Source organism: Drosophila serrata, unplaced genomic scaffold, assembly GCF_035046125.1.
Source record: "Drosophila serrata isolate PLE 108 unplaced genomic scaffold, ASM3504612v1 contig_267, whole genome shotgun sequence".
NCBI classification, from domain to species: domain Eukaryota; kingdom Metazoa; phylum Arthropoda; class Insecta; order Diptera; family Drosophilidae; genus Drosophila; species Drosophila serrata.
The window spans coordinates 377,554-393,615 of record NW_028257165.1 but is presented as its reverse complement, the minus strand read 5'-3'; the positions used below and the strand labels follow the sequence as shown (position 1 = coordinate 393,615).

At 44.1% G+C, this 16,062-nt stretch overlaps 1 protein-coding gene across 8 annotated transcripts in view; it reads left to right on the top strand.

Moving 5' to 3' along the window:
- Positions 1-16,062, top strand: part of Src42A (Tyrosine-protein kinase Src42A) — a 33,478-nt gene that overhangs the window by 7,448 nt on the left and 9,968 nt on the right. For 4 of the 8 annotated variants that reach the window (XM_020959289.2, XM_020959287.2, XM_086833049.1 and 1 more), the window contains exons 1-2: positions 6,156-6,547; positions 11,278-15,011. The exons of 2 other annotated variants lie outside the window; for them this stretch is intronic. In XM_020959289.2, the coding sequence (XP_020814948.2) occupies positions 11,317-15,011 (3,695 nt within the window). In that variant the 5' untranslated portion in view covers positions 6,156-6,547; positions 11,278-11,316. Of the gene's footprint in view, positions 1-6,155; positions 6,548-11,253; positions 15,012-16,062 lie in introns of those variants that run through there. 2 more of the 8 variants (XM_086833050.1, XM_086833048.1) reach the window with 1 other exon arrangement.

Genomic DNA, 16,062 nt, shown 5'->3' with positions numbered 1-16,062 from the left:
TCTGAAGCTCTTGATTGGATTAATAAAAATCGATTCAATTTGGTCAAATGAAGAGAAAAACTAACATTTTATATACTAATTTGGTTTTGTTGAAATTTCATCTAACCTGTCTGAACTGACAGATTGACATGGCTAGATTGACTCGGCTGTTGATGTTGATCAAGGATACATTTACATTATGGGGTCAAAAATAATTCCATTAATGGGTTGCAAACTTCTGATTAAAATCATAATACCCGACAGGGATATAAATATAATACATATAATAATATTTGCTAATACTTTAGAGAATAAGAATATATATATATAAACATACTTATTTTGTTCAGGTAAAACTAAAGCTTGGCTCATAACCACGCCCTTATTTACTTTATCCTATTTTTTTTTGATTGGCCTCATTGGGAATTGACTACACGAGAAGCTCATTGTTATGTTTCTATAGCAATGTAGATTTCATGAGTTATGTTGCATGAATCCTCACAAAAATATGCTCATACGAAGAACAAATGCTTTGCCTTTCTCCGCAGCCTTTGTAATTGAAAAATGGCTATTATTGAATTTCTTTTGTTTTAATAACTATGTCACGAGCATGCACTATGGCTGGTTGGTTCGTTGACTTGCATTTAGAGTTTCGCATTGAAGTTGCTCAGAGTTATATTTAAACCTACGATACCTACCGGTGTCTGAATAAGATGAATGTAGGTATCAATCAAAGCTTAAAGGGTTTTCGTAAAACTAGGAACATATATTTTATTTTGGGACTTGACACTTAAATGATTTGATATTACGGGAATTTTTTACTGCCCATTACTCTTAGGGTTTATTTGAACTATCAGAGAAGCCTATTAATGCGGCTTATATTTTAGTGTTTCGCATGTGCATAGTACTTAACGAAAACCATTTAATTTATACCGATCTGTACTCCATTTCCTCATCAACTTGCATTTGATTTGTGTACAATATCTTCGATTACAATCGCAGTCTACTTATATTTATTTACAATGCTTGTTTGTTTAAAAACAACCTTAATTATCCATATTACAGTCAAAGCGATATGCCGGAGAAATGCATTTCACAGAGGCTTCTTTATAAATTAGGAGGGAGTCGAAATGAATTTCGGCGTAGGAGAAACCTGTCAATCGGACGAAAGAAATAAATAGCGCTGATGATATTTATTATATTTATCTTTTATAAGTTAACTGTTAATGTAAAATGCTTAAGTACCTTCCGATCAGATTGTTTTCTCTGGCCAAGTCTGAAGTATTGTATACAAAGTTGCATTTCATGTATCGTTTTCCGAGGGCCTGGGCTTCCATAGGCCACAGCCAGATTTCCCTCTCAAGGCCATCCCAACTGGCACAGGACCAGGTTTAAGTCTTAACCCCTCCCACAAACGCTGATATTATTTTAACCCAATTAGGGGCAATGGCTGTCTGCTGCCTTGGACTCTTAACCATATGCATAAATCCGCATTTACCGGTAAGAGCCGAGCTCTCAGTTGTAATCAGCTCTCTTTCAATTCTTTTTTATTTATTAGCAATGCGATAAATATGGGCGATCATTTAACTGTGCTTTCTTCTTTCTTGCCTTAAGGATCCGTACTCAACGATTTTAATTTTTCTCAGAAGCCTTTTTTTTTCTCTGTCCGTCGGTTTTCGATTTCTGTTGGGTCATTTCAACAATTTAAGCTGAGTCAATCCCCCCATTGCCAGTTGCATTTATTTTTATTTGGATTCTTTAAGTGTAAAGTGAGTGTTTAAACTAAAAATCAGTTGCTTTTAAATAAGGTTATCATCATAATTGTCATAATAAGAGCGAACCTTAAGGGCTAAAGTCTGGTTATCAGTTCATCTGGTTATAAAGATGTAATATAATCTTCTGGGTCGGATATATCTCCATTACTACATTACTTTAAATTATAATAAAATGCTTTTGCCCACCGATATTAGGGTACTAAATCGATACTAAAATGTTGTCTTACCATTGATAAATGCGATCATAAAATAGAGGATAGGCCGATAGACAACAGTATTAAGCCACCATGGCATTTAGGATTGCATATTGTCCAATCGCACTTAATCACTTCCGCATAGCCACGCGACCGAAGAAAACTTTCCCATGCATAAATGCATATTTATGGAGTTTCGAATTGATGAAATCTCCTGTATTTTTAAGCGATATTGCAGTATGGCTGGGCGTCTATTGACTGGCGCCGGACAATCTCGTCCGGAGCATCTCTCGCCGCATGGAATGTGGGTCAGAGAGAAGTTGTGGAGCGCAGAGGCCAGTGCAAGGGACAGTGGCAGAGTTGATGTGACGTCAATGGGCTGCGATGACTGCTAAGTGGTTACAGAGAATTGGCTGGAGGTTTTCGGATGAATTGTTTTGGGGGAAATACCTGGACAGATGTTTTGGCCTGGCGTTTTTGCACTCATCTTGCTCAACTTGTTTTACTTCCGTTGATGGGAAAATACGAATGAGGCGAACTATTTGCAAATGTGCTAAGCGTTTTAGCCGTAAATTCCGTAAATTGGCCATTACCCGACTATATAAATCGCTAATAGTATGCTTTGATATCGCACCTGCCCTCCTGACTGCCAATGCGCCACCGGAGCCAAGTCACCCCAACGAGACATGGGGAGGAGCATTCGCATCCAATCGGAAGTACTCCCAGCTCATTGACCCCTGGAACGTGGAATTTTACCAGCACATTTCATAATTCTTGGCGCAGAGCTGGGTAGTATGTCCAGGCCAGAGCCACCCAGAAACCCCGAAATCCATTAAACCCATTTATTCGTTTTGAGCTCCGCTCGTAAATCACTCGCACAAAAGAATCGCATCGAAATCAACAAACTCGCAAAAAGACATGAATTGATTTGAGTTTGATTCGAGCGTTTAGCAGTCGATAGGCGTCGCGTTTAAAATGCAAAACTTACGCAGCAGCACAGACTGAAATTGAAATCGAAATTAAAATTTATAGTAAATAAGAAAACAATTGTGATTTTGTTGATTTGATGATACTGTGTGTGCCCGCCCCCTGCCAGCTCGGATTTTCTGCCATCCGATTGTTTGTTTTGTATTTGATGAGCTCCATCTTCCGACGCGGAAGGCGACACCTGACGCAACGCCGCTCAGCTCGCATCAGATCCGATCCGCTGTGTTTCCCCTCCTGTTTGTTGTTGGCTCGGAATTGTCGCAGCGAAATTTATTAGCGCGTGAGTTTTGATTTTCGCTTTTGGCAAATTTCAATGTCAGTGGCACTAATTCACTGTTTGCATATTGAGTTTTGAGTATCAAAAGATAATGGCTTCTCATACACAAATCGGATCTATTGGGTCTTGATATGGTCTGGCACATTTCACATTACTCTTAACGAGGATAACCAAAAACCACACTCAATTTCTCGTCAGTGCCCCCAGATTAGAATCTGACTATAAGCAGCGCGAATTAATTATTTTTGAACCTCTCCACGTTCGTTAATTCACGTTTCCACACATCCATTATTTGGCTCATTGTTTTTTACTATAGCTGGTTGCAATTGTTATTGAACATGACAACAGAAAATGTCATTGAACTCCGTCGTTGAGCAGGAGGCAATTGTTGTACTGGGCCATATGCATGTTCCATGCCAATTTCTTCCCTATATGCATGAAATACCGATTTCATTTCATTCAGCGTTTCTTTTTCGATTTATGTGACGTGTATATGACGGCTAAACACTCAATTATGCTCGATAGAAGGCAATTGTTTTAAATATTTGACAGTAGCAACAGCAGCAGCAGCCGCAACAAATGCTCGAGAAGACACGGGCAATGCTCGCCGGGAAGGTCGATCGGCAGTTGACGAGCCAAATTAGTTCCAATGTTTCACTGAAGCATCCGATCAATTAACGGTGAATTCGTTGATTTCGAATAATTTTGAAGTGTCCCAAAATTGAACAGGAAGCGAACATTAGGTAACATATGTGTGCACTTAATTAATGCATCAATTCTCAATAAGGCTGCCCAGGTAGAGGGGAACATTAACATTTTTGATTCTTGTCGTTACAGTTATATATTTTTTGAAAACATTTTTTAAATGCGATAAATATTTGGCTCAACTTTAGATTTCTTTTTTGAAAAATTCATGTTTTTTTTTTTTGTTTTGTCCATTTTGCAGTGTAAAATAAAACTACTTGGCATATCTATAATATTATAGTTCATCTCTTAGCTCCTCGGTTTGGTCCAAGTTTATACACTCTTGTACTTCATGGATATTAGATATAAAAAGTCCGCAATTTATTTTACTTTTTTAAATACTTAGCATGCTTTATCTCCCTATTAATCAAATAGTTTATATTTTTAAGAAAATTCCATTGTGTAAATATTTAATGCCGGTAAGATTACCTCAGACGGGCCAACCTTTGTGCCCTTCTATTTGTCCAAATAGTAATAATGGTCTAGTCAACTAAGATCGATATTTGCGTCTTTTAAGCTTGACTTTTAGAGATTTTAGCAGAAAAATTCTTGTGAGTATAGGGATGAGTATTGGGATATAGGGATTTGGGATGCACTGTTTAAAGATCTGAATAAAATATATTCAGTACAATGAGGACACTTGACTCCTATATGTGATCTAGTCATCTGATTTGCATTAATTTATTTTTGAAATTCTGAAATTACAAAAAATTTTCATATCTCAGAATAGATGGAAATATATTGAAATACATCATATAATATAATATAAATGTACTCGAACATGTTATGAAAACTTACATAACCATATAGTTTTTCTTTATTATTCATTAATCCTGAAATCTTGGTATTTTTTATGACTTTAAAAAATGTATACAATTTTGTTCAAGAAAGGAATTCCTGTACCATTTTGCTACCATTTTAGTGATCTGTTTCTTGTGAAATTAGACTTAAAGAATTAAAACGAGAACGCTATTTAAACTAGCTTGGCTATATGCCATGTCACTGAGAAAACTGATCGCCCTGGCACTCACCTCAGATTGTTATACAGAGATTCATCTGCCTCCATCATTCGTTAAACTGATGGTCCATCAAGTTTTGCCGTTCCTTTCTCAATTCGAACTCTATTCAAATTTAATGGGTATGTTTCAGTAAAAATTTGAACATTTACTACAAAACGTAATCAAAGATGGCTAGGAACAAATCAAAAACATCGCCGGTGTTTTCTGGAATATATTAAGACTTTATTTTTAATAGAATTTGAGAGTCCGTATCACCCAGTCATACAATTGCTTTTTTGTAGAGAAAAAATCATTCAAGAATCTCAAATCCGTCGCCATTTAATCCATACTAAGTTAGTGTCAATAAACCAATAAACTGCCACAACCTGAGGTTTTTCTGTTGTACAAGAGCCAACATAGTTGGTAAACTATTAATTTACTTCCGCAGAAGTCAACTTTAACCATCTTTGCTTATGTTTTCGATGAGCCACAGCTGTTCGACCAGCTGTTATCAGATGGTGGATGATGCTTTGCGGTAATAAGAGTATCAAATCCGTCGAAACTCCCAACAGTTTTACACGGATTGACTGCGCGGCAAGACTGTATTAGTCAATGCCTCAATTAATTCTTGGTCGATATATGTTATACACATTTTATTATTTTATTCCCAATCCCTCTATACAACAACATTAGTATTCATCGGCTGAGTGTTCCCTAGCGATGACGGGTTCAATGGCGTTCGCAAGAATCCATCCGAGACGGTGGCATTTAGGAGCGCATAATATGCTCCCCAGTGACGTGACAGCTCCGAGTTATTTCGGTTCTGTAAACAAATTAATACAGGCTGACATTTTGTCAGTAACCCGCGATTAATTGTTTTCAACTTGATTTGATCTTTGCAATCAACGCACCGTGTGACTAATTGCAGTCGTCTTAGCCATAAGTCGTAAGCTGCGGCGGAATCGAAGAGCGCCGTAAGAGCACGACACCTGTGGCCAAAGAGCGGCGACGTGCTCTTCTATCACCTGTTGGACTTCTTGGTCAGGTTTTAAGAGCTATAAACTGCGCGGAGCACGCAGGCGAATGGAGAGCGGGAGCGAAGCCCCGATCTTGGCTCAAATGGCACACGCATACACATAGAGGCCAAGACGGCGAGTTGGTGTGCTGGCGAGCGGTTAAAACCTTTCTATAAAAATTTTATAAACGTATCAGTTGTCTGCGAAGCGGTGCTCAAATCGGACGTGTGAACGGAAGGCGCGTTATAGTACAGTGAATAAACAACAGGCATCGCAGCTGACGAGAGGTAGGAAATCGAATGCGAATCAAATCCAAAATCGAATCAGCCGCACTCGCGAATTTCATCATTCGCGCGATCTCCGATCTCCGATCTCCGATCTGCACTCGCCACTAATCATTAGCCGTTGGCTATTAGAAACCGAAATCGAAAACTTGTTGCACGGTGCATGAGGCGCATGCGCGACGCGTTTGTGTTGGTGGCATACTTCTAACGGCCAGTGTGGCCCCTCCTTTGTTTGAAAGTGCATTGTGCCGCGGATATGAGCAGCCGCCGTCGGAGGAGCAACTAGAAGAGAGGTACGCATCACGGAACACTGCCAGCGCCGCTCCGAGATCCCGATTCCCATCAGATCCCCAAGAGCTGGCGCAGAACTTTCTATTTTCTTTACTGCTTTGCGTGCGCTTCGCTGGTTACTGCTTGCCTTCGCTGGGCCAAGCCAAACAATCTTCCTCCCTCGGGGCACACAGCTGGAATCCAAATGAGAGAACCCGTTGAGAACATGTTTCGCAAGGGAATTCCTGGGATTGGCGACACGTTATGCAATGCGTCCTCAGGTTTTTCGCGAACTTTATCGCTCGCTATGTGCTTAAATGCACAACTCGCCGAACAGGCGAGATATGTATTTGTGTGCACATGGCTAGCATGTATTTGCTGCCCCGACTGCAGTGCATTTCGCTAGCGTTTCTGTCTTTTCTAGCCCCAGAACCGTATCAATTTGGACTTACGTGACTCGGACAGACCGCACATACGTACATATATACATACATATGTACATATTCTTGGGGCCCGAGTCAAAGCTCGGCTCTAGGTTGTGTTTTTGCAGCGGGCTCTGGATCCGACCCCGCTTCTTCGCACCACACTCTCTTTAGCACCATGGCTGCGAATTTCCTGTACGATGAGTCATGTCAGCCAGCCACCGTCAGTTAACAACGGCAGCTAAAACGATAAAGATACAGATACAGATACAGATACAAAATATTCAGTTGAAAGCACATGAAAATTGCTTTCGAGGCTTGTAGAGAGTAGAGCGTCAAAGGAGAAGCGCAATGAGGCAGAAGAGCGGCAGACAAAGCTCGTGATTTCTAGGGGCTGGCTTTGTGGTCCGCTCACTTTTGTTGGCGGTATGCAAGTGATGACCTCTGTCACTTTTGTTCCCACCTGGAGAACGAGCAATAAGTGCATTGACTGGCTCTGCGGATTTGCCAAAATGTAGCTAAGTAGCAACTCAATGCGAACCATGACTCATGAGTAGTTTATAAATCGAGGTATCCAGGTTCTTGAAAAACTCGTTGGCTTGTTTATGATGGATTCTTAGTCAAGTTTAGTCCACTCTAAGCCTCTAGTTTGGAGATTAATTCATTTGCTAAAATCATGTTCATAGGCTGCGTATGAATATTCGAAATATTTGCGATTTTAAAACATGGAGTTTGGAATACACATACACAAGTGAAATGATGGAGTGACTGTTACTAAATTTAGTCAGTGATCTCGTTACCATTGTGCAATGACCTAAATCACGGGCACAAAATCAAAGCCACACTCTTTTTTGGCCATCAGCTTGTGTCTGTTTCGCTGTCGGTGGTTGTCGGCCGCTGGCTAGGTTTTTAGTGGCCGAAAAGCTAACTATTTATTCATTTCCACATAAATGGGCAGCCGCACGCTGACTCGGGGCGTCAGGCTTCGGGCTTTTGGCTGCGGACTACTTGCTTGGGCTTGTGACCAGCGGTGGTTTTTTGGGAATAAAGTTGATTTTATTTTCGTCTTGGCGGAGAAAGTACGAAACCACCTGGGCTTAGTCTGCATCGATCTCCCAACCAGGCGCTCTCTCGCACTAATTAGCTACCTATTAGCTGGGCGTGTCATTGGTTTTTATGGGCGTTCGTTCGGCTGCAGCTGACTTTATGCTGGCCCATACAACTTGGCTCTCTATGTTTCAAAATTCTCGCTAGTTTATGTGTATGAACATATATATTCGCAGTGGCTGTGTTGCTGTGTGCTGCAGCAATCGCCAGCAAACATTCGGCTTAAGAGTCTTTCTGACTTTTATTTGGATTTTCGAGGTTTGGCGGTTAAGGTGTTGTGCACTTTGATTGGCGCAGCAGAAGTAAGGAAACAGACAACAAGCCACAATGGAAAACCACGATGAAACCGGTTCAAATTGGGTCGTAGTACTTTTGAGTGCAATTGTTACCTTTCAGCCATTCGCACACGAGTCTGCGGCTGGGTCTGCAGCTCATTATGCCCGTTATTATGTTAGGCTTGTTCAGTTTTCTTGGCACGCGCTGCTAGCAAAAAAAAACCGAGCCAACATCGCCCACACAATCCAATAGCAACAACCCGAGCGTTATTTTGTAATGACCATGTTTCAATTCGGTTAACATAGGTCAGTCTGTCAGCTAGTCTTGGGTTCGATTTCGATTTTGATTTTGAGTTTGATTTCGAGTCAAGCTTCTGTCGAGGGGCGGCCCTTGAGGGACTTAACCTTGCCGGTTCTAACGTCGATTAGCCATGAACAGCTGGCGTCGAAATCGAATTATGGAAAACTCTGTCGGCTGACAATAGCCTTTAAAACCATAGGTAAACCCTCCTAAAGTCGTATTGGTCTTAATTCCAGGTACAAATTACAATATAGAGAAAACATAGTTGCGAATACCGAAAACAGTAGCAGGTGAAGTATGCAAATCACTTCTAAAACGAACTGAACCGAACCTAATTAACACAGAAGAGATCCAATGTCATTAAAAAGCTTTGGAAACAACAAAACCCTGCTGAAATGAATGCTTTTGTTTAAGACTAAAGAATTATTGTTCAGGCTAAAATGAATCTAACCCGATTTTAAGGGTAATATTAAAGAACATTATTTAACTATACGTTTACTATAATATTTTGCATTGATGAAACGATTTTATAAGTTGAATAAATTTAATCTAAACTTTTTGACGATCACTTACCACACTGAAGACTGGTTTTACATTGAATCTCCCGTTTCATTGGACTTTCTTTTTTCGAGTACTAATATTACATTTCGGGACTCGCTGAACCGAAGCAACCCTTTGTTTTGAGTGTAATTAAAAGAGTATTGGAAACCCCAATAGAACCCCAATTCGGTATAATTTTCCAACACTTTACATCCCTGGTAAAATCAGTTCCCGGGTCGCGGTAACTAGTTCTTGTCGTAACAAAGAACAGCTGAAAGGAACCTATTGCCATTACCTGAGGAGCTTTCAATCTCCTTTCCATTATCTGTGCCTGAGACGGGTTCAACAGGTTTTGAGCGCTTATTAAGGTTGTCGGTTTTAATCAGCTCAGCTGTTAGTTGCTTTAAATTATATTTAACTCAAGTTTATATTAAACACATACCACTCAGGTGTGACAATATTCTTCTGTTAATACAAATTTCAGAAACAAATGAGTTTAATATTATTTATCAGAAACTTAAAACGTTTACCCATTGGTGTATCAGAATGGCTTACTTTTTCACCAATTGAGTGTGTTTGATATACTATCTCACTGAGGTATTAACATTTTAATCACAAGCTTGCAATGTTTATATTATTATTGTATATATTTTTGATTACTATTCACAGCCGATGTGATATCGGAATGTCCGACTTTATGAAGCTTAAACGTTAAGAGATCGGTGACCAGAGCCTAAATAGATCTGTATAAACAATAAATCAAGTATAAGCCATGTGATACTGAGCTAGATTTAGTGTCGAGTTACTCATTTTACTTATTAGTGCTTATTGTTTATTTAATTTACGATGTGGGGAACCCTCTCAAGAAATGCCCATGTTTTAAGCAAAACGCTTAAGCCTTGACGTTCATTATTATTATTTTTTCTCGTTTTCGTTATCATCTGCGGTTGCTGTTGACATTGACATTTGCTGATGCCGACAATACTGTGAGGTTCTGCCATTCAGTACATTGTTTCGAATGGTTGGGGAGCGGCAGAAGCCCATTTGCTCGCAGGATGTCCAGCTGAACGCTTCCTCTCCCATCGCCTCCTTTGGCCATTCTGTCTCAAGTGTCCCTTTGTCGGCTGCCAGTTGCCTCGCCGCAGAGCGTAACTCTTGAGTTGGAGCTACCGCCTCCGACCAAGGCACTGTCTCGAAGCAGAGTTTCAATCTCGTTTTTGTGTCCATGTGCTTGTGTGGTCGCGGAGTTCATTGGTCAGCCGAAAGTCATCAAGGCACCTTCAGCGTCAGCTAGCTTCTGCTCGAGTCTGTGCTTTGCTCTGGCAGGGGTCATTGAATAAGCTGTCGCAAGACATACATAATTGTTGCCAATCAATTGAGACCCCTACAGCCCACGACAAATTAGCAAGCAAGTCTTTTAGAGGCGTTACGTATTCTGCCTAAACCCATGAATCAGACGAGTTTGCTGAGAGCGAAATAATTGACATGAGCTACTTCTTCGAAGGTAATGTTCCGATTGAGAACTGAAGTTCAGTTCAAGATACTTTGCAGAAGCACTTCGTTAGGATGCTCTCTTCGTCGTCGTCGTGGATCCAGCCAGGCGCTTTTGATTATGTCCATCACGTTCAGTTCTTGCGTGCCACAACTCGAACCTTCCCCGAATATAGAGCGCCGTGCGATCCGCTCCAATTCATGCCATCACATGCAAATCGCATAAAACATTTCTAACGTTTTGCACTTTGTGCCATTACGCATGCCGGCAATGGTTTGTAATTTTGTGCGAAGTTGTGCATGGCTAACGAACCTCTTCATGAGAAAATTCAAGGCCACCTTCAGTAGAATGGAGCTATGCCAACCCGTACAGGTCGCAGAAACAAATCTGTTTCGACAAGCTTGAGTCAGCGTCGCTATTTACATAAATATTTTTGGGCATCGCATAATTCTCGGATCTCGATAAGAGGTAAACAAGAACCAGAATAAAATTCCTACGCCGTTGTAGTCCCTTGGAGTTGGTAATCAGCGAAGCACACGAAACCAGTAAAGAAATCCACATAAAGGCGATCGAATATGTCCCTGATTTCCAGTTGCTTTCCTTTCTCTCTCCCCAGCCGCCAGCCCGCTCACCCCTACTCTAGGAGACATCCAGCATGACGGCCATGCCCGTGGTATGGTGCACCGATCCCAACTCGGTGAACAACAAGCCCACAGCCTTTGCCCTGCACGGCATCCAGCTGCAGGGCAATGTGACGGAGAAGCAGGTCACTGCCCTCCGGGAGCTGGTGAACGCGGCGGCCGAGGGGCGGCTCATCCTGCCGTCGGACGGCACTTTCACGCTGCTGGACAGCGGGCTGAGCATCGAGAGCTCCATTGTGGAGCAGAAGAGCAGCAGCTTGGGCAGTCCCAGTGAGCCAAGTGAGCCGATTCAGCCAAAGAACGCCAAAAACACTTACATCCTTATGCCGGTCAGCAAGGCGGAGGGTTCCAGGCAGGGAGGAGGAGCAGGATCAGGCCCAGGGGGACTGACAATTGCAGCTGCTGCCGCTCAACTGGAGTTCCTGCTAGAGCCGAAGTACTCTCCGTCGTCCAAACCCAATCCAGATGTGGAGGCAGATGAGGAAAGGCCCGAAGACGGGCAAGGTGACGAGATTCTGTACGAGTTCCTGTGCTGCGCCAAGTGTATGAACGAGCAGCGCACCGGTCACAATAGCTCCTGTACTAGCCGACGCTTGCGGCGCTACCTGAAGAACTGTGGCAGTGGCAGTGGCAGTGCGAGTGGCAAGAGCAGCGACTATGAGCCGGTCAACGACCCGGCAACATGGCAGCTAAAGATGGATCCTGTGAGCAGCATTGCCAGCAAGTATGCCCGCCGGCAGCAGCGGCAGAAACCCCACGGCACCGTCTCCATGGGCATCGCACGTAATCGGGCACACCGCCATCAAAAATTACCAATGCACTGTGTTAAAATCTTTCATAATCGCAGCAGTTACACGCCAGCAACTACGCCAACTACACCAACATTGCCGGCAGCAGCAGCATGCAATGTGGGCGGAGGCCGAGAGGTGTCGACAATTCCGATGCCAAGTCCGAGTCCGAGCTCGATTCCGATTCCGAATCCGAATCGGATTCCGAGTCCCCCTTTCAAGCACAGCCCAGCGACTAGAGCGAGCATCGGCAGTGAAGCGTTCAGTTCCCTACCGACGGCGGCGCGATCTACATCGCTTACAGCACCAGCGGCAGCCACATTGCCTCTCTACGCAGTGGTTAACAAAAGTCGCGATTTGCCGAACGGTGACAAGACTGAGGAAGTGACACCGGCAACCATGCTGGCCGTGGTGCCCGAGGAACCGTCCCCCGTACTCGTCGACGGACGCGATTTGATCAGCTTCGACGACGACCAGGAGGGGCAAGTGACGGGCGCAGGTGCGAGTGAGGAAGTACAGGCGGTGGCCCAGCCAGAGGGAGCTGCTGTGGACCTACTCTGCGCTCCCAACGAGGAGAATTCACTGCTCTCCCTTCTGGATACGCCGCCGCCCACTCCTCCCAAACCCGGCTCCCCGGGCAGTAACAACTCGAGCCGTAAGACCAGCTTCGACTCTACCAGCACGCTCAGCTCAATGGACTCTGGGTTCATGGAGATGCAGAATAAACTGGATGCCCTAGCGGCCGCAGCAGCAGCAGCAGCAGTGGCAACAGAAGCAACGTCACCCGGGTCGTCCTCGGGACCAATAGCGACACATGTGCAGAGTGGGGAAAAAATCGCGCAGCGCAACTACAAGGAATGCCTGACTCAGTCGCGGAACCGGCGCAAGTCCTACGAAGAGTTCAAAGCTATGTTTTTTGTACCCACCGTCGTAGCGGAAGCGGTCACGCCAGTGTCCATGCCACCGCTGGAGGCAACAGCGGCAGTGGATGACGCAACAGCGACCAGCAACATTGTGATCCCAGCAGCGCCAGCACCACTTGCCTCCATTTCAGAACAAGACACCTCAGGCATCCCGGGTGGGAGAGGCAAACCGGATTGCGTAAACGAGTTTGTCGGCAGCGGCGATGAAATGGATACCGGCGAAGCTGACAGCGATGGCGAAAAAGGCGCTTCTACCAAATGCGATCTAACAGCAGAAGCAGCGCCCACCGCAACGGCTTCCACGACACCTTCAGTCAGCAGCACCACCACAGATGCCATGCGAAAGAATTCGAATTTTCTATCGCAGATTCTCGATCATCAATTTGCGGCCAAGGAGCGAGCCAAGGCGCACAAGCGTCGAACCTCGTACGAGGAATTCAAGCGTCTGGTTAGCGAAATTGAGCCCGTGGAATGCATGGAATCCCTGCCTCTTCCCGAAGCTGTGGTCGCACCCACAACCGCAGCAACGACAGCCACATCAACGTCGCAGCTTAAGCGCCAGAACTCTCGGCAGCGCAAGAGCTTCGCCACCTACTTTCTGCAGCGCCTGCACTCGACCAAGGAGCCAAAGTCTGACAAGGAGAATAGACCCCGGGAGCTGAATGTCCAGGAGCAGCAATTGTCGGCCTACGTTGGCCTGGCGTCGCACAAAAGCAGCCACAGCCATAACGAAGGCTCCAACTCTCACTACAGACGCAACTTCAAGATCTATGACAAGTTGGTGTACGGTACCATATACGACATTATCCAGCGAAAGAACGACATATACCAGAAGTATGACAAGTATATGACCTATGGAACCATCTACGAGATCCTGCGGCGCAAGTCCTCCCAGGGTAGTGACAAATGGCAGCGCAAGAGTCTCAGCTCTGTGCTTGAAGGCGGCAGATCCTCTGGAGACGGTAGCCAGGATATTTTCCAGAGGCGGGAGCGTGAGAAGCTGCGTCAGCAACGGAACATGGACTCCCAGGCTTCGGACGCAGTCTCAAAAAGCACTTCACACAAATACGGCACAATCTACGACATCCTGCAGGGCGAGAAACAGGACGCCAGCGATGCCACCATCAAAACGAATACCAAAACACAAGCTGGCAAGCCCTCACGCTTTGTCGTGTGCCAGGTGGAGGAGCCGGTGCAAGCACCGGCGATGGACAAGGTCGAGACCATTGAGGAGTCGAGCGCTGCAAAGGCCATCAAGCCCCACAAGATGCGACGCCTTTCGCACATTCTCAGCTATAGTAGAAACACCAATGAGCTTCAAGAGTCCGCTGGAAACGAGGATGCCAAGCAGAAGCGTTCCCAGGCAAAGCGCCGAATAGGAGTGACAAATCTATTGCTGCCGTTGGACTCGGAGGAGCTCTATACCCGCATCATTGCCCAGCATCGGCTGCTTGAAAGGGAGCTTTGCCAGGATCAGGAGGCGGAAAGTGGCCATGAGAGGGAGCCCTTTACCCGGAATGCTTTGACCAAGTCTAGCTCCTTGGACGCTATCTCCCTGTCTGTGTCAGTCTCCTCTGCATCCTCCCCGTCTCCTCCATGTCCTCGGCGGAGCCTGAAGCAGCATGGCTGCCTGCAGCAGCGCCAGCAAGCGCCGCTGGCCAAGAAGCACTCGCTCGACAACTGTCTCCAGGTAGTAGCTGCGACCCCTAGCCGGCAGCCGCTGCGTCGATGGTCCAACCAAGAGCCCCTGAAGTGCACATGTAGCCACGTTTCCGAGAAGCTTCCGCTTTCTGCCAGTGAAAAGTCCCGCTCGCTGCCCGCCGCCTCCAACCTTGTCGCCCCTGCCGCCTCTTGCTCTCCCGTATGTGGAAGCCTTAGCTCAAGTGATCAGAGCCCAGCAACAACAAAGTCCAAGAGTCAAGCGGCTACGTCGGCCAAGAAAGGCAAATCGCGCCGCCTTTCGGAATTTACGCGTGGTGAATTTTTAAATGAAAAATCGTAAGTTTAGCCTCTAGGACTGCACGTATCTCACCCACCCGCTCCTCTCATCGAATGCAATTTGTGTTTTCATTCATTTATGACATGAGAATCAGACCGAAATATTCACTCCGGGATTTTGAACCTTGCACACACCAATATGGTGATCTTTGTAGGAAAATTTCATTGGCTTTTATGTCATCAATAATAGCGGACGGGGGAAATTAAGAAAAAAATAATAATATTAATTATAGAGGAGAATTATTAATGCATTAAACCCCCATCCAGAAATGTGTTGAAAATATAATTTTCTAGGGAAATTGAAATGATCAGATTGGCTTTTCGTGCCATGTTATAAATGACCATAGCAATTGCGTGCCAATAACCCTTAATATTTCTACCTGCACTTCCCTCGCCAACATAGTGTAAGTAAAAATTTTCCAATGCAACAGAAACTCGTGAGCAAAACCAAGGCCAAAACGCATCAAAGTGGTTCAACGTTTGAAATTTGCATATCAATACGAAAGGTCTACTGTGTACCAGAGTCTGCCTCAACAAACTCAAATAATCGTGCTATCCCATCGAATTCAGGCTAACTGAAGCACAGAGGGTAAAAGCAAAGCCATGCCACTATTTCAGCAGTAAAATCAACCTATAAGAAAGCTTAAATTAGTAAAGTTATAATAATTAGTATAAATTAGTACTAGGTTCGAACATATGTGAGCAAGATAAATTTTAAAAGCTAGCTAACTCTTTACCGAGGCGCCCAAGAAAGTGAGATTTGTTTAATTCAACCTGATTAATCAATTTTATCCTGCGCTAACACAATTGACAATTTTTGAACTTAATTCCCATAATTATTACACTAGGACAATCGCACCCGTTTATTAATTTGTTTGTTTTAAAGATATAGCTAAAAAAAAGCACTAGTACTTGAAAGAATGCAATTTTAGAATTGTTATGAAGCCAAATCCAGCTCAATACAAAACATTTTTAACTTAATTTTTCATACATATGTATGTATATTCAACTGTCCGGATAATAAGTTCTGTTTTAAGCTTTTGTGCAATGC